This window comes from Hemibagrus wyckioides, linkage group LG03, assembly GCF_019097595.1.
Source record: "Hemibagrus wyckioides isolate EC202008001 linkage group LG03, SWU_Hwy_1.0, whole genome shotgun sequence".
Lineage (NCBI taxonomy): Eukaryota > Metazoa > Chordata > Actinopteri > Siluriformes > Bagridae > Hemibagrus > Hemibagrus wyckioides.
Genome location: NC_080712.1, coordinates 23,077,261 through 23,100,651, shown reverse-complemented (window position 1 = coordinate 23,100,651; position 23,391 = coordinate 23,077,261). Strand labels below are relative to the sequence as shown.

Here is a 23,391-nt window from a genome sequence, read left to right as displayed (position 1 = left end):
AAAGAGCATTAGTGAGTTCATGGCTTAATTTTTCAATCTCTGTTTATATTGCTGCTTCTTTCTCAGTCTGCGCTAATTCGCTCTCATTTTGTCTACGTTCATGCCACCACCAAGCTGGAAAAAGTGTGTGTTGTTTTCTCATTATTAACAGGAGGACATATAATAATAGTACTTTTGTCAAGTAACACCGTTGGGACAGTTTTCCAGATTTCTTTTCCTTGCCATTTTCCTCCTTCCAGTTTAGGTTGGGCAGGAATATATTAGGCATTGGTGACCTTATGTAAACCCATGTTCATTTTGACTGCCTGTTTTCTCCCAGCAGCAGTATTCAGTAAGTATAGTTAAATTAAAACAAACATATTTACGAGAGTACAGATGTAATTGTCATGGCAATTTTAAGGAATTGTTTGGAGCCAAATTTAGAAAGCTCTATTCCTACAGCGTTTGTATATGTGCACCCACTGGACCTCACTCCCTTTGCCTTCTCTCTGTAGGAGCACTTCAGAGCGGCGGAAGGAGAAATCCCGTGATGCGGCTCGCTGCAGACGCAGTAAGGAGACGGAGGTATTCTATGAGCTGGCGCACCAGCTACCTCTGCCTCACAGCATCAGCTCCCATCTGGACAAGGCCTCCATCATGAGGCTCGCCATCAGCTTCCTGCGCACATGCAAGCTCTTCACATCAGGTACTCTATTTCACAAACACACACACGCACACACACACAGAGCACATACACTTGAACATCTCTATGTTATTAAGAAGTGTAGAAAGGGTGTTAAAACTGTATTATAATGCATGCCTTGATCCAGTGGCATGCCCCAGGTACGAATACGAACCTGCTATATGAGGAAACTGTTTGTTTTTTGCTGCCTGGGTGTATTAATGTTGCAGTCACATTACAGAAAAGCAGAGCTGATTTTATGCAAAGCTGTGATTGTGTTACAGGTTATTAGAGCAGCTGTTGCTGTAGGCTTATTGGGTTCATTGCATGAATAAGAGCAAAGATTTTATTGAAATTGCCATGTAATAAAAGTCACAGTCAATGGAGGTAGTTGACAAAATGTTCTCAAATTACCTTGAATGCTTTTTCTTTAGCTAAATGTCATGTTTGTGTGTGCACTGCTTTGATATCAAAGAAAAAAACTGACTTTCTGGAAGTTTCTTGAACAATGGAGGATGTGTGTGTGTGTGTGTGTTTGAGTGTGTGCGTCTGTATTGCTTGCATTGTCTTAAATTTAAAATTAGAATGTCCGGAAGCCAGATAAAGGAACTTCTACAGGGTTTTTTCATTCCATCCGGTTCCATCCATTCCATCCTGTCAGTATTGCAGTGAGTGGGAGCGGAATGATTAATTTTTCTTAGATATTTGCTGATACATTTTTATTTAATAGCTCCAGGTTTTTTTTTTTTTTGGATAAATGTGTTGCTTTTTTTTTTTTTAGTTTGGTCACCTGTAACAAGTAAAGGTAAACGTACCTTTGATTAAAAATGGAAAGACATGAGCTGTAGAAGATGTAGGTAAAACGGCAGCCCAGTGATTGTAAGATGGTACATAGATAGTGTTATCAGATCATGTGTGCTGTGTGCAGAGAGGCAGATCGGAGCATGACTGCTGCTTTCTCAGAATGGCAGGCCAGCCAAAACATGGGCCTGCCCTGGCGCCACCAGCCCCCCTTCTCACTCTGTACCACCGTACCCGCAATGAGGGTGCTAGGGAAACCCCTCTTACATAAGCACAAGGGGCACACACCAACGCACTAATGTGTCACTCAGAGTTATTTAAGTGATACGTTAGGTGTAATTAGGTGTGTGCTCACGTGAATTGGTATATGATAATGTCTGTCTGACCAGTTTGGGTGAAGCCCATATGTCTGGAAGATTGTACTGTGAGCTTAAAGCATTCTTTACTGTGCTAAAGCCAAGCTATCAACACTAGAAGTTAACTCCCACTCGAACCTGTCTCCCTGTAGATTATCATTTGTTAGAATAAGGACTGATTTCGCCGCTAGATTACCAGAAAACAAATCTTACTTATAGACATCTTATACAGTGTGATTGTATTGCTGGGGTTTATATCCTGCTGCCTTGAAATATCATGGATTCTGAATTTGTGTGCAGAAATACCTAATATTTGAACAATATTCCAGACCTTCTTTGCATTTGGCTGCAACGGAAAGGTTGGTCAGATAATATGTGATTAAGGGCGATGGAAACAGATGGAAACATTTTTGAAGAAATGATGAAAAAGCATCCATGTTTTCCACTCGCTCTGCGGTTCATCTCTTTCTCCCTTCTTGGCTTATGTAACTACTACAAAGGTAGTTGATGGAAACAGTGATTTGCATTTACTTTGCTCACTTTCCCGAAAATTGCTTCAAATCTCTAAAACACAAACAGGCACTGGTACCCACTAATTTCTATAAATACTTCACCGGAGATCAGTAGTCTATCTAAAAATGACAGTTCTGTATCAGTGTTAGAGCTGAGTATGGCTGCTGTTTTTGAATAGAGGAGCTGCTTGAGTTTGGAAGTTTAGAGATTTGCATCCTGTATGGGTTCAGAGGTCAGTCTCTATGATTGAGAGGAAACGATCTAATATTAGCTCTCTGTATGCGATCGAGCTGTTTGTTTCCATTAGCATTTCGTCAGGCATTACATCTCGCGCTGAGTTACGTAAGACAGCTTAAAATTCTTCCCCCAGTGTAATCCAGTTGGGCATCATTTGTTCCAGATGTTGTGGTACAAACTTAGTGTCATAGGTTTGTGGTGCGTTTTGGCGCTGGAACAGGAACACAGTCAGTCAGACTGGTATTTTTTCTTCCCAAATTCTGTCTCATTTTTGAGATCAAGTAGGGCTGGGAAGAGGGAACATTCTAAACCAAATGGAAGATTTGTTTTATTACAAAATGAAAGGCAAGGTCTTGTTCCCTTGAGCCTTTCAAAGGTGTAATTTTCTGGGGCCGCAGGTCTCCAAACTCGGCTCGGCTCCAGCCCCAGGCCTCCGTAGTCCTTGAGAATGGCTCTTATCTGAAGGAAGCACACTGGAGCAATCACATGCTTCCGACCCCCCACCGTGGAGCCGCTCTGTGTTCTCCTTCGCCTGCTCACTCCACCTCCACTGAACCTACGCCAGAACCAGCACCATATTTACGAACACACAATTATAACTCGCACACGTATGGAGACAGCAGCGCTATAGAGCATCATGTTCAAAATATTTTCCTTTAGCTAAGGATATGGGTGACAATGTTTATGCCTGTTTATGCTCACTCATTTGAAGTAGAGAGAGATTCCATTACTTAAGAATTAAAATTAGAAAACAATTACCTTACGGTCATTTTAGAGACTTTTTCTCAGACATATGTAATTTGTGTGTCTGTATGTTGGGGGTTACAAGACTATACATAGCTTGTCCAGAAATGAAAGATAAATTTTACTCCTTTTCTTAATCTCCTGATTTTTAGGAGCATTTGTCATACATTTTCATACCAGACAGTCTTTAAAAGTTTACAGCTAGTGTTCCTTTTGTTTTATTTGGTTCATGTACACTGAATTTTTCTCTCATCGAAAGTGAGCTAAAATGATTAATAGTGGCTATTAAGTATGTGTGTGTGTGTCGGCGCATGTGAGCGTGCATGTGTGTGTGTGTGTGTGTGTTTCGATGGGCGAAGGGTGAAGTGGCCCAAGGGAAGTGACAAAGAGGAGGTTGCTGTTTTTGGGAGGATTAAGAGTAGCAGGATGAAGTTGTTCTGGTTTGTTTTGGCTATGAGCCACGGCCTTAAACCAAAACAACATGAATGTGCGCACACACACAAAATACACTTTAACAGCTTTGTATAATTGTGTAAGTGTTTGTGTTTGTTGCGCCTCTGTTGTACATGTGTTGTGTGTGTGTGTGTGTGTGCGTGTGTGTGCATCTGTGTGTGTGTTGTATTGCAGGCTACCATACCAGTGAAACAGACATAGACAGACAGATGGACAGTCTTTATTTGAAGTCACTAGAAGGCTTCATCTCCGTGGTAACATCGGACGGAGACATGATCTTCCTCTCAGAGAATATCAACAAATTCATGGGGCTGACACAGGTAAACACACACAATAAGCATACATGTACACAAAGCCTCACAGCTACTAGAGATAACAGGCAACAAAGCAGGCCAGTTAGAGCTCCACATTGGCCAGTAAATATGAGCTAAATGGCTTAATGTGTGTAGTCACTACATCATTGTGGAGATACACTGGTCTCTGTTTTTCACACACACACACACACACACTAAGCTGGTCAGTCATTACTGTCAAAACTTAAAGAATGTTAAAGGCTTTTTAATTATATCTTTGTAAGACCCCACAAGGTTCATTCATAACAGACAAAACATGTAACAGGCAACGAAACCTATGATAGCTATAATAATAATAATAATAATAATAATAATAATAATAATAATAATAATAATAATAATAATAATAATAATAATAATAATAATAATAATAATAATATTGTGTATGTATGGTCTCTTACCAGGTTGAACTGATGGGCCACAGTATCTTTGATTTCACTCATCCCTGTGACCATGATGAGATACGTGAAAACCTGAGCCTCAAACCCGGTAATTTCCCAACCCACCATCCCACAAATGACCACTGGTACTGCACAACTTTGCTCATCCATTATTTGTGGCAGCTTAGTCATGTAGACTCAAGTAGGTGAAATGATTCGACAAAGATGTTATACAGAAGGTAAAGGCTTGAACAATATACCATGTGTTAATTGTTTGGCAGTGATATTCACCTTGGTAGGGATGTAACCTAGAAGGACTCATTTGCAGGGTATATGGGTGAAAATAGAAAGCTTCAGGCCTAGGGTCCCAAGGGACACAATAAAAAAAGCCAGGAGAGCTAACAGCTAACAGCTGTTAGGGCATAGTGGTAGTCCAGTTAAGGCCAGGCCCACTTCGCCACCTCGGGTTTAAATCCAAATACAGATACAGGTACGGATATTGCTGCTGTAACATGCAGATGAACTCCTAAGGAACTGCAACTGTATTATTCTTGCTTTATTTCTGTAAGCTTCCTGTTATGGTAAGTCATGGCACTGACTATCTAAAAATAAAATAGTTTTGGTCACATTATTTTCTTTATCATTGAGACATCCAGGGGTTTTCATATTGCAAGGCATATCATAATTTCAGTTGTAACAGTATAAATTTAGTATACTAGTTTGACCTTGTTGTCCAGCCCTAACAGTGAGAAAGTAGTAAAATTAGGCCAAGAGGAAACTGTTGGCAAAATATAATAAAAATAATGTTGCTGTGACATTCAGAAATAATGAACATTTAAATATGATACATAAATATATATTAAAACATGGACCTGGTATGTATATACTGTTCCCAGGCAGAGAAAATGTCGCTTTAAAGGGCAAGAATGGCTATATAAAGAAAAAAAATAGCCAGAAATTTTAGCCCACCCTGTCGGTTTGACCCTTGCGCTCTTGCCAGTCTTTCATCTGCTCTCCCTTATTTTTGACCTCTGCTCTTCCTGTGGCCCTCTCACTGAGTGTCCTGCAGTCTTTCTCCTGTGTTTTGGTTTGACCACTTTTTTTCATTAGTTGAGGTCTTTTGCCTTACTGGCTACAATGCCAACCAGTAGCCTCTGTATTTATTACTTCATAAGCTCCATTAGATCCCAGAGACATCTCCCAGAGTAGCTTAAATTGTTCCGGACCCTCTGTGACCCTTGTCACACCATCCTGGGAGAACCATTTATATTCATTCACACACTGAACATTTACTTTTATAGTAAGCAATTTCTACATAAAAAAAGTGCAAATTTTAACAGTTTGTGTGCATTTTGGTGCAGGTGTGGGGAAGAAAGGCAAAGAGTTAAACACAGAGAGAGACTTCTTCATGAGAATGAAATGCACTGTGACAAGTCGAGGACGCACCGTCAACCTTAAATCAGCCAGCTGGAAGGTACATGATGTCTTTAATAAAGATGCTTATCTGGGTATGGAGTCAGATTTGATTTGTGGCTGACAGTATTAACCTTTCTCCACATTGTACAAGGTTTGAATTTGAAATTGGGGGGCGATATTTTATTTTTATAATTATTATTATATGTTCCGCTAAAATGGTGGTGATTACATTGCAGTTAAGTTATGTAATGGTTGTTGCTGTTGATTAGAACATTATCTTTTCAGATTAGTCAGTTATTAGTTGCTCAGCTGTATGTGCATGGAGTATATCTTGTCACATTTATATGCTGACAAATGCAAAAGAGGATGCAGTTTTTGAATCAGTGCTTCCCTTCTTCAGGTTCTACACTGCACAGGACATCTGAAGTTGTATAACAGCTGTCCTACACGCACTCTATGTGGATATAAAGAGTCACCTCTCACCTGTGTGGTCATGCTGTGTGAACCGATCCCTCACCCCTCCAACATCGACACACCCTTTGACAGCAAGACCTTCCTCAGCCGACACAGCATGGACATGAAGTTCACCTACTGTGACGAGAGGTAACACTCACCCCCACACACACAAACAGATGCTTAGCATATACTTGTACAAAGGGAACTATATTCATTAAGTCATTCATTCATTCATTGTGAGTACAAGCTTAATTCTTGTCAGGGTAGTGATGGATCTGGTTATGTTTAAATCAAAGAACCTAAAAGTCTGGAAAGGTCTCATTTAAACTATAAATGACCAAGGTTTGACCTATGAGCTTTAACAGCTCGGTTGACTCATTTCGATTTTGCTACTCATGGTTCTGAGCAAGGAGTTATGGCTTTTTAAGGCCATTTATCCTGTTAAGTGTGTAAAATGTAGTGCAAGAGTCATCCCTCATCTTCTCTATGGAGGAGGACGGCACAAAAAATGTTCTTCTGTGAACAGCTTGCGACAGCATTTTTCTTCCAAAAAGGGCCACATTCCAAAATCTTACATTCAACAGCTTGAATTCCATAAAAATAAAATTGATTTATTATTGATACAATCCTTTTTTTGTCTATGTATAACAACCTGTAAACATAGACAAAAGTCACATCATTTATACTTCAGAATTAAACTTGGCATCCTGAGTTATACTGTGACTGCCATCAATAAACAAATACATTATACAACAATCATGCACTTAACGTTACTAATTATTTAGCTTGCTTCCCTTTACACAACAGCACAGCTGTGTAAGGATGAACATTTAGGGTTAATTGAAAGCCCTGTTTAAAATTAGTCAATCATCACAATACTGTGGTAAGTTTGCAGAATGACCTCGGGATGGGAAAGTGGCATTAATCTTTCTCAGAAATGTGCAAACGAGCTGAAAATCCTCCCATAACAACAGTCATTAAGTTCTAACGTTGTGCAGACCGGACCATATGAAATGGATCATTATTAACTTGTCTTGAAATAACCAGAGATCAAAGTGTTCAAAGAGAACAAATAAAGAGGACTTCCATTTACAAAATTGTGTCCATGTGTTTGTGTGCACCCCCTGTTCTAGAGTAACTGAGTTAATAGGCTACAGTCCTGAAGATCTCCTGGGTCGCTCTGTGTACGAGTTCTACCATGCCCTCGACTCTGAAAGTGTCACCAAAAGCCACCAGAACTGTAAGTTGCTCATCTGGCCTTCATCGCCCTAAGCTTAATATTGTAAATTTATTTAAGCGAGCTGCTCTCTCACAGCTTGTGCAAGGGGATCCCCATGCATGTTACTGTGTGTCTTTTTTCATGCATATATACAGTATTTTGTGATGCTAATAGGATGAAAAGGTAAGCAGGTAAGCAAACGGGAAAAAAACAATAAAAAAAAAAATCTAAGTGATTGAATTTGTACAGTATTATTATAAATAATATTTTATTACTCCTGGCTTAGCAACAATGTCAGCCTGGGATTTTACATGTGTTTAACTTCATAGTTATTACTCAAAGAAACATAAGTAAATAGTTTTTCTTATTTGAGTGAAACTTTTTATTTAAAAAAAAAAATTATAAACACAGTAGGTACAAATTAATTATGAAGAACTCAGAAATATATTATCTTTGTATACTGGTCAAGCACACCTCTCTTGCATGGACACCCTTTTTTTTTTAAATCTAGCTTTATGGGTTTGACTATGGCTTTGGTTTTTAAACCTGCCTTCATCTTCGCTTGTCTTTTCACAGGTATTTGGACCTAATGTAACATAAACATTTTAAAAGTGTGCATGCAACATGTTCTCTGTGTTAATACCAAACATAATCAGTAAAGAACGTACACCTAGGAGAATGATCATACTGTATTCTGTATATGTCTATATAATGTACTTTGATCCAGTAAGCCCAGTTCATTTTTTCTTACTGTAACTGAGAAGTCAGAGTAAGGCAGACTACATGCTAGTGATCAGACACTGCTGTTTCTAGCATATTTGTTAACTGTTGGTAATTAACTAGGCTAATTAATGAACTAGAGTTTTTATAGGCAAACTTATGTCTCTAAATAAATTTATTTGCTTTATAATGCACCATAACCGCTACCATCAAAGCAGCAATACCATACATGCTCAAATGCAGACTTTCATCTCTCTGAAATGTATGCTGCCACTCACCCCCTTTCTCTGTGTTTTTTTAATGCCCCTGAATACCCCCACCTTCATGTTCTGTTCAATTAGTCCTCAACATGAATGTGTGTTAATCCCATGTCACAATGAAGTGGGCTTTCAGATGGCACTGTGCGTCTGCCTGCCTAATACAAACAACCCTGAAACTCTATATCTGGTGAGATTTACGAAACCTGGACTGTCTACATAGACTGCTGAAGGGAGGGGCACTGAGGCCACCAGGCCTTGAGGCAGACAAATTGCATTTCACATGTGCGTATGAGTTATGATCGCGATTCAAAAGAGCCTTATTGGATTGGCTCTATTAGGGCCGACTGCAGCAAGCATTAGGATGTCTTGAATCGCATTACGGGTGACTTGTGGCAGGGGGAGATAAAAGCATCGAATAGAGCAGGGATGACTTGCCCTCGCCTCGGCCAGGTGTCCCAGATTGCCTCCTAATCAGATACTGTAGGTGGAGTGGCTTCTATCTGCAGTGACATTAACATGTAATTAGGGCCTTTTCACTGTGTGGTGAAAAGAAAAGAGACCAGAAAGGCAAGTGTTGATCTGGATCGGATTTGTTGAAAGTGAAAGGCAAAAAGTCACTTCCCATATGTTTCTATATATTTTATGTCTCATACATGAAAAGGTCTAAATAAACAACCTGATTAGTTGGCCTTAGAGCTGTGGACCATGAATTGTCCACATACATCACTGCAAGTAGCTCATTATACATTTACTTTTACACCATCTGGCAGACACCATTATCCAGAATGACTTTCAGAAGTGCTTTGTACTCTCTATTAATAACAAATCCTTTTGCTAGTGCAAATAAGTCAGGGTTTAAAAATAATGAATAATGATCTACAGCAAACAAAAACAGTATATAATTCATTGGTTTTAAATTAGTGTTCATTTAAGTGCTTAGTGAAGAGGCATGTTTTCAGTCTAAGTTTGAAGACAGCCAGTGACTCAGCTGTTTGGACAGTCAATGGAATTTCATTTTAACACCTAAGTGCCACTGCAGAGAAGAGTCTTGATGCATGTCTTGTCTGTAACTTGAGGAATGGTGAGTCAAGTTGAGCCATGCTGAAGGCTCGAAACGGTACAGAGTAGGGTTTGATTAGTGACTTGGTAGGCAGGGGCTTGCCCATTTTCAGTTTTGTAGGCAAAGGAGCAGTATTTTATATCTGCTGGGGTCAAGTACAGGAAGCCGGGGTGGGAACGCAGCAATGGGGTGGTGTGGGAGTACTTGGGGACTCGGAGAACAGATGCATTCTGGGTCAGTTGGAAGAGTTAGGAAGACTGCCAGGAACAAGTTGAAGTCGTACGATCTTGAGATGACTGAACAAGCACCTGAGTGACCTTCATAGAGAGAAATAGTCAGACCCCCTGAGGGTGTAAAAGATAAAGAGAAGCCTGCATGATCAAGTCACATTAGAAATATGAGGAGAGAAGGATAGTTGGTTGCTCATTACTACTGCCTATTAGATCTGAGAGTTCATCACAGGATTTTGACACTTCTCTAGGCAGCTGAGCTTTCTGCCATTAATCTGCCATTCATGACAAGATCTCTGACGGACATGCTAAAATCTGTTTAGAAACACGAGTGTCTAAGGGATGAATGGAAAGTATGAGTTGAATATCATCAGCATGGTATGAAAAATAAGCCTTGTGAGACACCAGTGGAGTAATAGTGTCACCTCATTAGATTGTTTCTGCAAGTAGCAAACGAATGCCATGCTGTACCACTAACTGAAAAGCGTATGGGTCAGGAAACATTGGGAGTGATATTGTGAAGGCTGCATTGAAGTCAAAAAAGATGAGGACTGACGATAGTGGCTGATCTAGCAGTGCAAAGCTTATCAGTATTGTGTGGCATGGAGTTTGCTGCTTTGAAACCAGCTTGCTAGGTGCTTAGTATGGGCTTTTTCAGGTTGGAGACTCCTCCTCCTGCTGCCATATATATGGAAAAAGTATAATAATGCAAACAACAGACGAACACCACTAAGAGATATATCCCACACTGTGTTCATGGGCATTTTCCCAGCACAGCAGCTAGCTCAATGCTGCTAACTACTTAGAGAATGGACCCTCTATGCTGCTTTCGGTGGATTCAGCCAGACAATTGGCTAGGGCAATGTGACTGGTCTGCAGATCAGCATATACTAGTGTGGGCTAATCCTGCCTTAGTGAACCCTATGACCCTCAGCCCACAGCTTTCCCATGCAAAATTTGGGCCAGGTCCAAGAAAGAAGAGACAGGCTCATGCTATCAAAACTAATATGTGTGACTTTGCACTGTCTGTGTCTGCATGCCTGCCATACTCATACTTTTCTTTCTGTACGTATCAACTCTGAATCTACTATACCTCTTCAAGGGGCATGGCAAATTATAATCTTAGTGTAGGGCTGCAATAAATATTGAAATATTACTTTCTTGCATATATTCTGTATTTTTACTTGTGTAGGTGTTTGATAATCTGATTAATGTTGTGCCAATTGTAACCAAACAAAATAGGAAACAATAGGTAAAATAAAAGATAGATTTTGCAAATAAAATAAATAATTGAATAAAAGTTCAGAATGCACTCTGTATTACACTTAATTTTTTGTTTTAATTTAATTTAATTTAATTTTTTTTTTTTGCAAATATTTACTGCTTAGTGTCTTGGTAAAAGTTTACAAATTGAAAAATTCCCATTTTTCTACCCTCCCATTTTTAAAAATTCCCATTTTTACACCAGCCACATGGCCCACTGCTTATTCGTGCAGATATCCATTCAGACAATCACATGACAGCTGCACAATTCATAATGTAGAGCTTCAGTTAATGTTCACATCAAACATCAGAATAGCATAATATAACATGCGATCTCAGTGACTTTACCATGGTGTGATTGCTGGAGTCAGTGGGGTTGCTTGGAGTGTTTCAGAAACTGCTGATCTACTGTTTTATACATAGCAGTCTCTACAGTTTACACAGACTTGTGCAAAAAAATGGCCAGACTGGTTCGAGCTGTCTGACTTGTCTGGCCATTATTCTCTGACCTCTCTCATTAACAAGACATTCCCTCATGCAGAGCTCCTGCTCACTGGATGTTGGTTGTTTTTTTTTTTTTGCATTATATGTAAACTTTAGGGACTGTTGTGAGTGAAAACCCCTGGAGGATAGCAATTTCCACAATAAGTCTGACACTAACATCCATCAAAGTGAACAATTACTAAAGTCTTTCATCTAAATCATTTTTATAAATTTATGATTGGCTAATTGGCTAATTGCATGAATCAGCAGGGTTATAGGTGCTTCCAGTTCTAAAATGATTAAGTACCACAAAATTTTCAAACTCCATTTAGATTGAATGAGACTTATATTCCACATAAACGTTTTGTTAATTACTAAAATAAATTATCTTGACATTTTATTGTGAACACTCAAGACAATATTCAGTAGACTATTATGTGATGATAGTTGTAAACTGAAAATATGCTCAGATTATTAAACTAATGTTCATTAAATGATGTTCTAATTTGATCGCTGTTGATGATCATTTTCTATGTTCTATAGTATGTACAAAAGGCCAGACTGTGAGTGGACATTACCGGATGTTGGCCAAGCATGGGGGCTTTGTGTGGGTGGAGACTCAGGGCACTGTCATTTACAGTAGCCGCAACTCTCAGCCACAGTGCATCGTGTGTGTCAACTATATCCTGAGGTTGGTGGAAAGATATAAACCTCATCAAAACCACATCTTTGTCATAACTTGCTTTATATTTTCCTATATTCTGTCTGGTTTCAATGAACCCAAACTAAATTAAAAAAATCCCCTTGTGTCTCTCTTTCATTTGAAAGTGATATTGAGGAGAAGTCCACAATCTTCTCTAAAGACCAGACAGAGTCATTGTTGAAGACACATATGAACAGTTTCTTCAGCCAGGCTGGATCTACCGTGGCTTCTGAGAGTGGAACCCTCTTCACCAAGTTCAAAGAGGAACCTGAGGATCTCACTCACTTGGCACCAACTCCTGGTGAAGATATCATCCCCCTGAACTTTGGTAATACCAGAAGAAGCTTGTACTACCACTTGTTACCTTAAATAGAGACTCTTGATTTGTACTTACTTCTGCATCTTCTGTGAGATGTTCAGTGACACTTTACACCTGCTGTATCTTACACCGTAGGTCGTCCATCATTTGAGGAATACCCAGTGTGTGCTAAGGTTTCTCCTATGCATCCCCCTGCAACTCACTCAGTCACTGAGGGACATAACATGCCTAAACTTGGCAGCACTTTCTCTATACCTCAGGCTCCACCAGCCAGCAGTGCTACACCCAGCATAAGCAGCTGCTCTACGGTAAAATCAAGCCTACCAAAAGCACTTTTATTGGGCTCTCTTTTTATCTAGAATAAGTACAGAACTGCACCTTTAATCATTGTTGAGTCTGAGTGGTTGTGTCTTCTTCTACAGCCCAGCAGCCCAGACGATTACAAAACCCCAGTGGATGACCTGAAGATGGAGATCACAGAGAAACTGTTTGCTATGGACACCCAGGGCAAAAACTCCTACAGCCAAGAGGTAGATACAAAAGTCACAAAATTGAAGGTTGCAATCTCATTGGCTTTCTGCACAGTTGTGTATACACACTTTATTGCACACTTATTAGTACACTGTAACTCAGACTCTTCAGAGCAAGGTAAGGTCTCTGGACTGAAAAAAACTTTAAAAGCACAAATGTTTCATTTGTAAGTGTTTGCTGACATGCTGTGGGAAGGTCTGCATGTGGTCATCTGCTATATCAGACAAACTGCCTTCATCTATGATTGTAGATGGTTCTTGGTCACCTTTATTGACAAATTCTACCAGATCCTATAGCTATTGCTAAAACTTGATAGACTAGGCTTGCTAGACAAGCATATGTTTACTAGACTAGTATGACTTTTAAGTGATTTGAGTTTTACAGCTATAGCATACATACTATATTTCATACCTAATTTTAAATACAGATTATGGTTCAAAGTCATTCAATGCTGAAAACGTCTCAGAAAAGCAGGGTTTGCATATTAATAGCCCTACTCCCTTCTGTTCCTTTCAGACTGACCTGAGTGATCTGGACCTGGAGACACTGGCCCCTTACATTCCAATGGATGGTGAAGACTTCCAGCTTAATCCCATCTGTCAGGATGAGCCTCTGCCTGAGGCTGTTGCTCCAGGCATTACTCAGTATAACTTCAGCAACATTGCCAACTTCTTCCAGCCACTTACCCCACCTCCAGGGACCCACTTCCAGCCTAACCCACACTCTGCTAGTGAGAAGCAGACACCCAGTGCTAACACAATGGAGCCGTGGCCCCCCATATTTTACCCTAACCACATGCCTCTGGCACACCACACCAATTCAGCCAACACACCACTAGCCGCTATGGGTGGGCATCACAGTCTGCAATGGCCTCCTGACCCGCCGATAAATTACCCCAATAGCAAAGGTGGTGTGATAGACCCGTTGGTGGAAAAGCACTCATGCCAAGCTCTGCAAACAAATTGCATGTCCCTCCACTGTCAAAGGTAATTCTATAGAATGGATGCGAATATATTTTTTTTTCTGAATGTATTCTCAGCCACGTTAGGACTGCATTAGCAGTGGTGATGTTTTTGCAGTTAGAGTAATGATTGTCTCATTTGGCAGGTCCATGGAGAAATACAGACCTTGTAAAGCCTACAGAGACATAAGCCCAGTCCAGGGCACGATACCAAACACTATGAAGCGCTCATTTTCGCAGATGAGCACAGTAAGTATCTCTCTTGATACTATATAAAGTATATATATCAGCACAGTGCATAAAACCATATGGATACATGTCAGGAGCTTCAATTAATGTTTACATCAAACATCAAAATGTGGAAAAAGTGTGATCTCTGTGACTTTAACTGTGGCACTGTAGTTTGTGCCCAATTGGTTTGGGTATTTCAGAAACTGCTGATCACCTAGGATTTTCTTTAAAGTTTATATAGAATGGTACGAAAAACAGAAAATGATTGTTGAGTATGAAAATCCTAGGAGATCAGCAGTTTCTGAAATACTCATGCCACCCGTAACCATGCCACATGACACTGATTTTTGATGTGAACATTAACATCTGCATGATTTTCTGCATTGTGCTGTTGCCACATGGTTGGCTGACTGAATAACTGCATCAGTAGTTACAGATGTGTTCAGGTGTTTCTATTAAAGTGGATTCTGTATTCATACCACTGTGTGTGAGGGTTTTTTCTTGACTATATGTTAATGTATGTATGCATTGTGTAGGGGGTATCATCTGCTACCAAGCCACCAGATATGTGGAAAAGGATGAAGAATGAAAGCTGTGCCATTTTTAACAGGATGTCTCAAAGCAGCAGTGCCTTAACAGGTAAAGAATGAGCCTAAAACCTAACAATATATACACATAAAACCCACAGATTAGGGAATAGTCAAGAAGTCCTAGTGTATAATGGACTACATGACTAAAAATTTGTGGACACCTAACAATCACACCCATATGTAACCCTCCCTAAGACTTGTACAGCATGTCTGCATTTGTTGTAGCATAACAATTTCCCTTCAAAGAAATAAGGGTCCCAAACTTGTTCCAGTATGACAATGCCCATGTACACAAAGCAAGGCCCATGAAGTCAATGGTTTGCCAAGGGTGGAGTGGAAGCCCTCGAGTCATTTGCACAGTGCCATGACCTCAACCCTACCGAACACCTTTGGGATGAAGTACCCATGAAAAGCACAAATAAGTGTGATGGTCAGGTGTCCACAATTATTTGGCTATATAGAATATGTATGCAATATACCACATTAGATAGGAGTTTGTACATGTGCAGTATGTTTGTTTCAGTTTGCTAATAATGCCCCTTTGGTGCTATAGTAATATAGAAATACCATAAAATTGTTTCTGAATATAGTTGGTCTTACAAGTGAATTGCTCACTGTATCTAGAAATTAAATCGTTTTCCACATTGTATTTGCACGTTTTCTGTGCAGATGAGCACAAAGGCCACCAACAGAGAAAATCTCAGTATCAAGGTAATCAGACAGCTCTGGGGAAAAAAGACTACCCAGAACAGTGCTGTAACTACACAGACTACAACATGCTCCCCAACACAAAAATGGAAGGTGAGCTGATATTCCACTTGTGATTCAGAATCACTCTGTACCTGATTTTTAGAACTGTGTTCAGAGTTGGCTACTTGAGTTCTCCTAGAGGAGTGTTTGTACAGATAAAAATACACAGAGCGTAAATCATAAAGCTGATTTAATGCCGATAATGCAGCTTAAATTTTTAGTGGTCCAGATGAGTAACGTCTTGCTTTATTTGCTGTGTTCTTAGTGTAATTTAAAGAGACAATACTTTTCATTAATTATTAGTGTCATAGGTCATTTAAAAGTGCACCATAAATTTTACCATGACATGTTGTGGTTACATCAAATTTGTAGACAGTGAAAAAAATATGGCACAGGAACAATGTGGCTAAGTTTATTTTAGGAATCGCATGTAACTGATACCTCTGTTTTAATCAAACTCACACAATGGTACTTAAGTCTGAGGTCTAAATACCAATTTGTTTAGCTTGAGCTCCTCGTTATGAACACGTAACTCAACTCTGCATACGGTCCTTAATGCAATATATTTAAGAATTATGAATGCTTGAAATTCTGTGTATATAACTGTATACATGAATGACACCAATTGGAATTGAACTGCATGTGTAGTAAATGATGATTTGACATTTGTAGGTGTGGCGAGTCGTCTGCTTGGGCCCTCGTTTGAGTACTATCTGCCTGAGCTGACACGTTATGACTGTGAAGTGAACGTCCCCCTGCAAGGCAACCTGCACCTGCTGCAGGGCAGTGATCTACTGTGTGCTTTAGACCAGGCCACCTAAAGCAACCTTTTCTTAGTCAGTTAACCTAGCTGTATCACCCACAATACCTGGAGTATCAACCACAGTCCTAATCATATTAATGCAGTGTTTTCAACCTTTCCACTGCACATTGTAGTATTGTCCTCTCAACATACCCCACTTGGTTCATCAGCCAATCAATTCATGAGCACAAAATGTGCACAATAGCGGGACTTAAATGCACACACCTCTACCCTACCCTACCATATATAATGAGAATGTAGCTTTCTGTTTTTATTGTCTACATCTTTATAAATTATATGCATAGTATAATACAGTATACACACATTAAACAGTATAATATTTTAAGTTACAAAAGCTATTTCTTAAAGGTGCAATAGTCATTTTTTTATTTCTTACTTGTACAAATAACATTGGAAATTGTAAAATGTAAAAACATGATAAAATATAAAGTTATAAGTCGTGGTCATGGCACACGTGTATGCCAAGTGGCTGAGAAAACCCATTTGAAAAACTGACCTCTGGATCTGGAATGCTTGATTGTTTGAATTGAATGTGCCCCCCGTCAGTCATGTTAGAGACACTCTACAGGCCAACGTAGATCCTGAGGGTGGAGCTTCATGAACACGGGTGCGAATGAGGGGTTGGCTTGAAGAGTAAAAAAAAAAAACATAATTTAAAAGTCAAATCCACCTACTTATCTGATAGAGACATAATGCACCTTTAATGTGCTGATTTATTCTGCATGTTATGTTCATTTTCCTGTTCCTGTTCCTTTAGCTACATATTTAGTGCACTTCTCTCTCAGTTTCCCTGTCCTTCTCTTTTGAAGAACGATGATCTACTGTAAGAATGTTATTTCTCCTCCAACTCTCTCTCTAAATTTCCTACCTCTGACACCTTAAGCCTATACCTGTAATATTTATGCATGCTTTAGTGCCTTCTCTGTTCAGTTCCTCAAGTGTCACAGCACTACTTTTCTTTCTGTCGCTGTCAATCTCCCTCTGTTTCTCTGTCCATTGCCTTTTATGTGGTGACCACTCTATATAGTTTTTATTTTTGTCATTTTAGCTGTATACATGATATTTAAAGGAGGATTCTATAAAGTTTTTATGATAAAGTTCTCTATAATGTAAAAGTTGTAGCACTCAAATACCTGGGTACTTTGTCTTGTCTACTCAGTAGATGTGGATCGGAGTGCTGATTTTAAGCGGTCTATAGTGCTGGTATCTGTTCCTTTCTAGTGGCATTTTTTTTCCCTTTGTGATACATAAAAGCATATTATATTTGTTGGCAGGCCAGTGCAGATTTCTTTTTACTCTAATAAGAAATAAGAAAAAAAAAGAGAAAAATTATTAAAATGAAAAAGTCTGTTTTTGAGATGTAGCAAATTTAGCAAAACATTTTCACTTTTATCATTTCTTAATGATATGCGTGACATTTGTGTTAAGAAATTGTCTTTAATACTTCTAACAGTGTTTCTGTCACACTAGCTGAGGTTGTCTTTAAAGTCGAATGAACTAGTATAATAATGGATTAATAAATTCTGACTTAATTACTAAAGCTTTCGCTAAAGGCGTACTTTTCCTACTGTTTTTATTCAAATAGTTGTATTTGTTGATCTGATCAACTATTCTTCCACCCACACACATCACATATCTGCATTTGCTCATGATCATCCTCAGTTGTCAGTTTTAGTTGATAGTTCAAAAGGTTTGAAACTATACAAGTCAAATCCAAAGTTCTGTTTATGAGTTTAATGCAAGATGAAAATTCTCCCCTTAAAACAATGCCCAGATTATATACAGCCAGAATGAGATTCTATGCTGGATGCCGTATTTTTTAAATTATGCAGATTTGAGGGTTAAGCAGCTCAGTAGATGCTGATTAGCAGTGAAGGATTGATTCTGCATAAGTAGAAATTAACCACAAACCTAAGGTTCCTATGTACAGGACTGTAAAAAAAATGTCCTCGATGAACTTTCAATGTATTTAAAAAAAAAAAAAGATTCCTCCATCCTATCTGATACAATGCTAGGACATTATGCACAATAGACACAATATCAGGCCAATGGAAGATAAATGGAGAGAGATAGCAGCGTTCACTGTAGTAAGATACAGAGATACAGCCTGCTCAGTCTACCCACTGATGTACATCTCTCCAGTCTGAACATCATCTCTGTCCATCTGTTTTCCTCTGTCTAGAAATTACACATTACTGTATTTATAAAATTCTAAGCTGAGATTACAGGGGACACTCTCTGAACTTCCTGATCCAAGTAAGTGTTACTTAGGACATAGATATATATACGCACACATAAACACTATATAAATCTATATATATACTAGATAACACTAATATAATTACATGCACTTAATTTTTTTCTTTCTAGAGAAACAAAATATAAAGCATAGTCAGAGATACACTGATGATTACTGAAACTCCAGCCTCAGGGCCAGACGTATGTGACTCGATGTGGCAGCAAAACGCATCTGACATTAGTTCAATTTACTTGAAATGCAAGTAATGAAGAGATAATAATAATAAAGATAATAATACAGACCCTTGTGTCAGTACAAGAAAACGGTGTCGAGGGCATTAATAAGGCTCATGTGCCATTAAAGTCTCAATCAGCTTAACCCTAATAAAAAAAATGCATATATAATTGTGTTAAAATAGTATTAAACTGTTCCTTTCCTTAGCACTGGGGTGGAACCCGCGAGGGTAAATCATTTGTATTTTTAATATCTTATAATACGATATCTTTAATATGTATCTTTCACCTATGTAGCGGACCTAAAATGATTATGTAAATGGACCATAATTAGTTTTTGGAGTAAAGCTAATAGTAGACCTTTTTAGGTAAATTATGCATATTAAAGGTGTAAAACTCTTAAGTGTACCAGCTCAGCAACAAGGAAAGTTACAGTTAAGTTCCCTATTTTTCCTCAGAGTGTAGGTCACTGGGGCTTCATCCTGATGGATGTAAACAGTATTAAAGCTGCCTAAATTGTGCAAATGGTGTTGCATTATTAAATATTCTTCATAAAAGAATATCTCTAACAAGTAATAAAAGGGAAAAAGCACCTGACAACATTGGTTCAACAGCATGATGCTCATTTATACCTAAGGTGGACAAATCACACACAAAACTGATTATCACTAAATGACATGCAGTCATCTCCTTTTTCCACTTTTTGATCTTTTTGCACATTTCATACATAACATCCAAAGTTTATGGCTGAACTGAGCACAAAAGTGTGTGTAAAACAACATACATCTGGCCACCAGTGTTTTAAAAGGTTTTCTTAAATTTTTCATTAACAGAAAATGAGCAGGAATGTTTTTTTTGCTAAAATGTTCCCTTCCCAGGTTAATGCCAAGGTAAAACGCAGTAAACAGAATTAAACTTTATTATATTGTGATGCTGTTTTAGATGTCTGTTTTTTAAAACAGTGTCCCAGTGTCTCCTTAAATGTTTGGGCTTGTTAGTCACACAGCAATTCTGTATTTTTTATTTGCCAAAATATCACACCCATATTATTATTATTATTATTATTATTATTATTATTATTATTATTATTATTATTATTATTATTATTATTATTATTATTATTATTATTATTATTATTATTGTAGTAGTTGTTGTGGTTGTTGACATTAAGGTATGGGAAATATTACCCGGTGAATAGTTGTATCTCTGCACTGATATCCTATTAAAACATATTGATCTTTATTCTCTGTCTCCTGTTGTTCATTTTTTTTTAGCAAGCATTCTTTTTTTGTTGTTGTTACCTGAACGCCTTCATCAACACGGGTCTCAACAACAAAAACTCTTTGATGTTACTTAAGCAAAGCACAGGATATTCGTCGCTGCCCCTGTAAAGGGAGCAGCACTTCCTCTTCTTTTCTGAATGCAGTGGCTTTCGACCTACATTTAAGCCTACTTACAGCAAGCACATTTACTCAAATCTCAGACTGTTAAAAACCCACTGCTCTCTGCACGATTAACACTTTTTACCAAAGGTCAAAAAATGAATTTGCTCCTGCTTTTTTGTGTCCATGTTCAGCGCTGACTTTCTTCATATCACACTCCACAGAGGTGTTTAATGATTCATATGAAAGTAGACACTTATATATATTTGTAGTTTTTCATAAGTATTTCTGTATTTTCCTAGCGTACTAGGAGCAATAAATTCTTTAAAAAGTCCCCGGAAAATAAAAACTGTTGTTTTTTCACACAAATGTTTCTACACCCCAAGTGCTTATTCATAACCATCTAAAATTTCACCCACTGAAATCTGTGTAAGGTTATCCCAGCAGAGATAAACACATCTCACACTGAAAGCTAACAGTGTCCTGACTAATTGTCCCTTAGATTTGGGGCAATAAAATAATTCATTTGTTTATACTGATTGAAAACGTCCGATAAGATTCGATGGATAAGAAGTTTCCATTTCCCTGGCAGAACGGGGGAAGGTTTAAACTGCAAAGTCTCGCAAAGGTTTGGTGTATTTCCATATTCTGGTGTAGCTAGTAATAAAAACTAAGAAAATGTTCTTGTGTTTAAATGAATTAATTCTTTAAGAACTTTTTTTTTTAAGTCAGCTGACTGACTAGATACAAATTTGGGATCTTTAAGATTTACAAGCATTTTTAAACTGTCTTGTTTATTTTTATTTATTTATTTATTTGTTTGTTTGTTTGTTTAGTTTTATTTGTTTGTTTGTTTGTTTGTTTATTAATAAAATGTTTGGACCGTTATTCTGGTTAAAAAAAAATCTATCATAACGAATTAAATGGTAGATACCCAACCTTTTGTCACTTGACAATCATTTCATCGTTTTGGGAATGTAATCTTTCAGATCATAAATTTGCATTTCTTAGGAAACTATTCACCAGGGAAACTTTTCACATTTATTAAAATTTTGATCCCAGTGAATTGAATCGGCTTAATCCGAGCATTAAAGTTTGTTACGGGTGATACTTCAGCAAGATTATTGCAGAAAGAACAAAGAAAGCCACAAATAGCTTATTAAAACTGTATTGAACTTCACTTCTTTATTTATTACACATCTTGTCCTCCTTTCCAAAATAAAGTCTTGTTCTCTAGAGAAAGGCAGATCTTCACTAGCTCTAATTCTGAGTCAGGAAGAGTCTTGGTTTTCTCTTGCAGCATTTCTTCGTAAAGCTTAGAAATCCAATGTGTTACCAGAAGAATAATTCTGCAGGTGAACTCCTGCATGTTCTCCTCAGTTAGTTTAAATAAGTCTGAAAGGAGCATCTAGGTTCATGGTTTCTGAGCCTAACTGCACTAGATCAGTGCTGTGGAAAATGTGAGTATGAAATGTAGTTAAAGCTTTGAAAGGTTTATCATAAACGTTACGGTAAACATGGTAAAAAGGGTCAGAGTTGGACCATGGCCTCATTTAACCTGTGGGACGGCTGAATGCTAATAGGCACACAAGCACACACGCCAGACATTTTCCTCCTTGTGTTGTCTGTAGAGTCACTCATTACTGTGATGTCTGCTGGACTTTGGCCTAGTTAAACCACCCCTCTCCCGTTTTTTGTTATTGTCCCCATTATTGTCCTTGTTCTGTTTGAACTATGACGCAAGACACACGTCCTTTGCGTTTCTTCCCATGTATTTACGAAGGGAATACGCCTGAGATGTTTGCTCAAACAGCAAAACCCACATCAACCAATGGGATAGCTTTACTCCAAGGCACACTGCCAAAACTGTTAACACATTTCCAATGTCTTTCAGGTACTAGAATTGACTCTTGAGCTTTAGTAGTTTGTCTATAACACAACGATTAAAAGAATAATTTCTTCAGTTTCTTAGTTTAATAATCCAAATAACATAATTTGGATAAATAAAATGTAAAATGTTCTTTAGTGTCATTTAGAACCTATTGCACTTTACTCTTTTTGTCTAAGTTTAGTTTATTGCCATTTTATTTTCTACTTCAGTTTCTTCTCCTTCCATTTCTCTGGACAATTAATCCAATTTCCAGCTAATCAGAAACCAATTTTGACCATTTCACAAAATTTCTATCTTTCTCTACACCATGTATTTGATGGTTTTTTCCAGGCACAGAATTTGGGAGGAGACCAAAGCATGGCCAGTGAGAACAAGCCTCTGCCTAATTCCTATTTATCCTGGCCCTGAATACAGGCTAAAAAGAGAAACACTGGAAGAGAAATTATTGAAAATAACAAAAACAATTTAACAACGAGGGACTTCTTTTCCTGCTAGTTTTCCTCAGGGGACTGTTTTTTATACAGCTACAAGCCGAAATGTGGAGCTGCTCCAGGGCAAACGTGCACATCTCAAACATAACAACCCTTGAGTCTTTGTGAGCCTCTTCCTTCCCATAGTCAGTAACTTGCAAACGAAAAGCAGACTTCCATTCATTCCCCAACTACAAAGATTTCATTTTTGGATTGGCTGATTCAGATATTTCTGATTCTTATAGCCAAAGAAGAAAACAAAGCAGGGGGAAATGGGAGGAACTGCCAGTTCAGAGCTGGTGATTTCCTTTAAATTTCACATTTCCAAAACAGTGGCTGTGAACCGGAGCACACAATCTCACACAATTATTTTAACAAGAACAAAAGAACAAACTTCATTTTTTCCAGTCTGCCTTATCTGTCTGTCTGTCTGTCTGTCTTTCTGTTCTCTACCTCTCTCTCTCTCTCTCCCTCACTCATTCACTAACTCCCATACACGCATTTGCTGATTACTCGACCTAAATAATGCTACTAAATAATAAAAGAATAAAAGGTAAAAGATTACTTATTAAAATGTTTCATTTTCATTACAAACTCAGGAAAGCTTAAACAGGCTCTTTAATGAAACTGCCTCAAATGAGTAATGAAACATGAAGCATTTCC

The 23,391-nt window shown here is 38.2% G+C and overlaps 1 protein-coding gene across 2 annotated transcripts in view; it reads left to right on the top strand.

Annotated features, from left to right (window-relative positions):
* Positions 1 to 20,023, top strand: part of epas1b (endothelial PAS domain protein 1b) — a 32,065-nt gene extending 12,042 nt beyond the window's left edge. For both annotated transcript variants that reach the window (XM_058381234.1, XM_058381230.1), the window contains exons 2-16: positions 495 to 685; positions 3,940 to 4,085; positions 4,523 to 4,607; positions 5,860 to 5,972; positions 6,315 to 6,517; positions 7,504 to 7,610; positions 12,149 to 12,296; positions 12,434 to 12,636; positions 12,763 to 12,935; positions 13,050 to 13,157; positions 13,675 to 14,144; positions 14,266 to 14,368; positions 14,887 to 14,989; positions 15,610 to 15,741; positions 16,363 to 20,023. In XM_058381234.1, the coding sequence (XP_058237217.1) occupies positions 495 to 685; positions 3,940 to 4,085; positions 4,523 to 4,607; positions 5,860 to 5,972; positions 6,315 to 6,517; positions 7,504 to 7,610; positions 12,149 to 12,296; positions 12,434 to 12,636; positions 12,763 to 12,935; positions 13,050 to 13,157; positions 13,675 to 14,144; positions 14,266 to 14,368; positions 14,887 to 14,989; positions 15,610 to 15,741; positions 16,363 to 16,511 (2,434 nt within the window). In that variant the 3' untranslated portion in view covers positions 16,512 to 20,023. The remainder of the gene's footprint in view (positions 1 to 494; positions 686 to 3,939; positions 4,086 to 4,522; positions 4,608 to 5,859; positions 5,973 to 6,314; positions 6,518 to 7,503; positions 7,611 to 12,148; positions 12,297 to 12,433; positions 12,637 to 12,762; positions 12,936 to 13,049; positions 13,158 to 13,674; positions 14,145 to 14,265; positions 14,369 to 14,886; positions 14,990 to 15,609; positions 15,742 to 16,362) is intronic.
* The last annotated feature ends 3,368 nt before the right edge of the window (positions 20,024 to 23,391 follow it).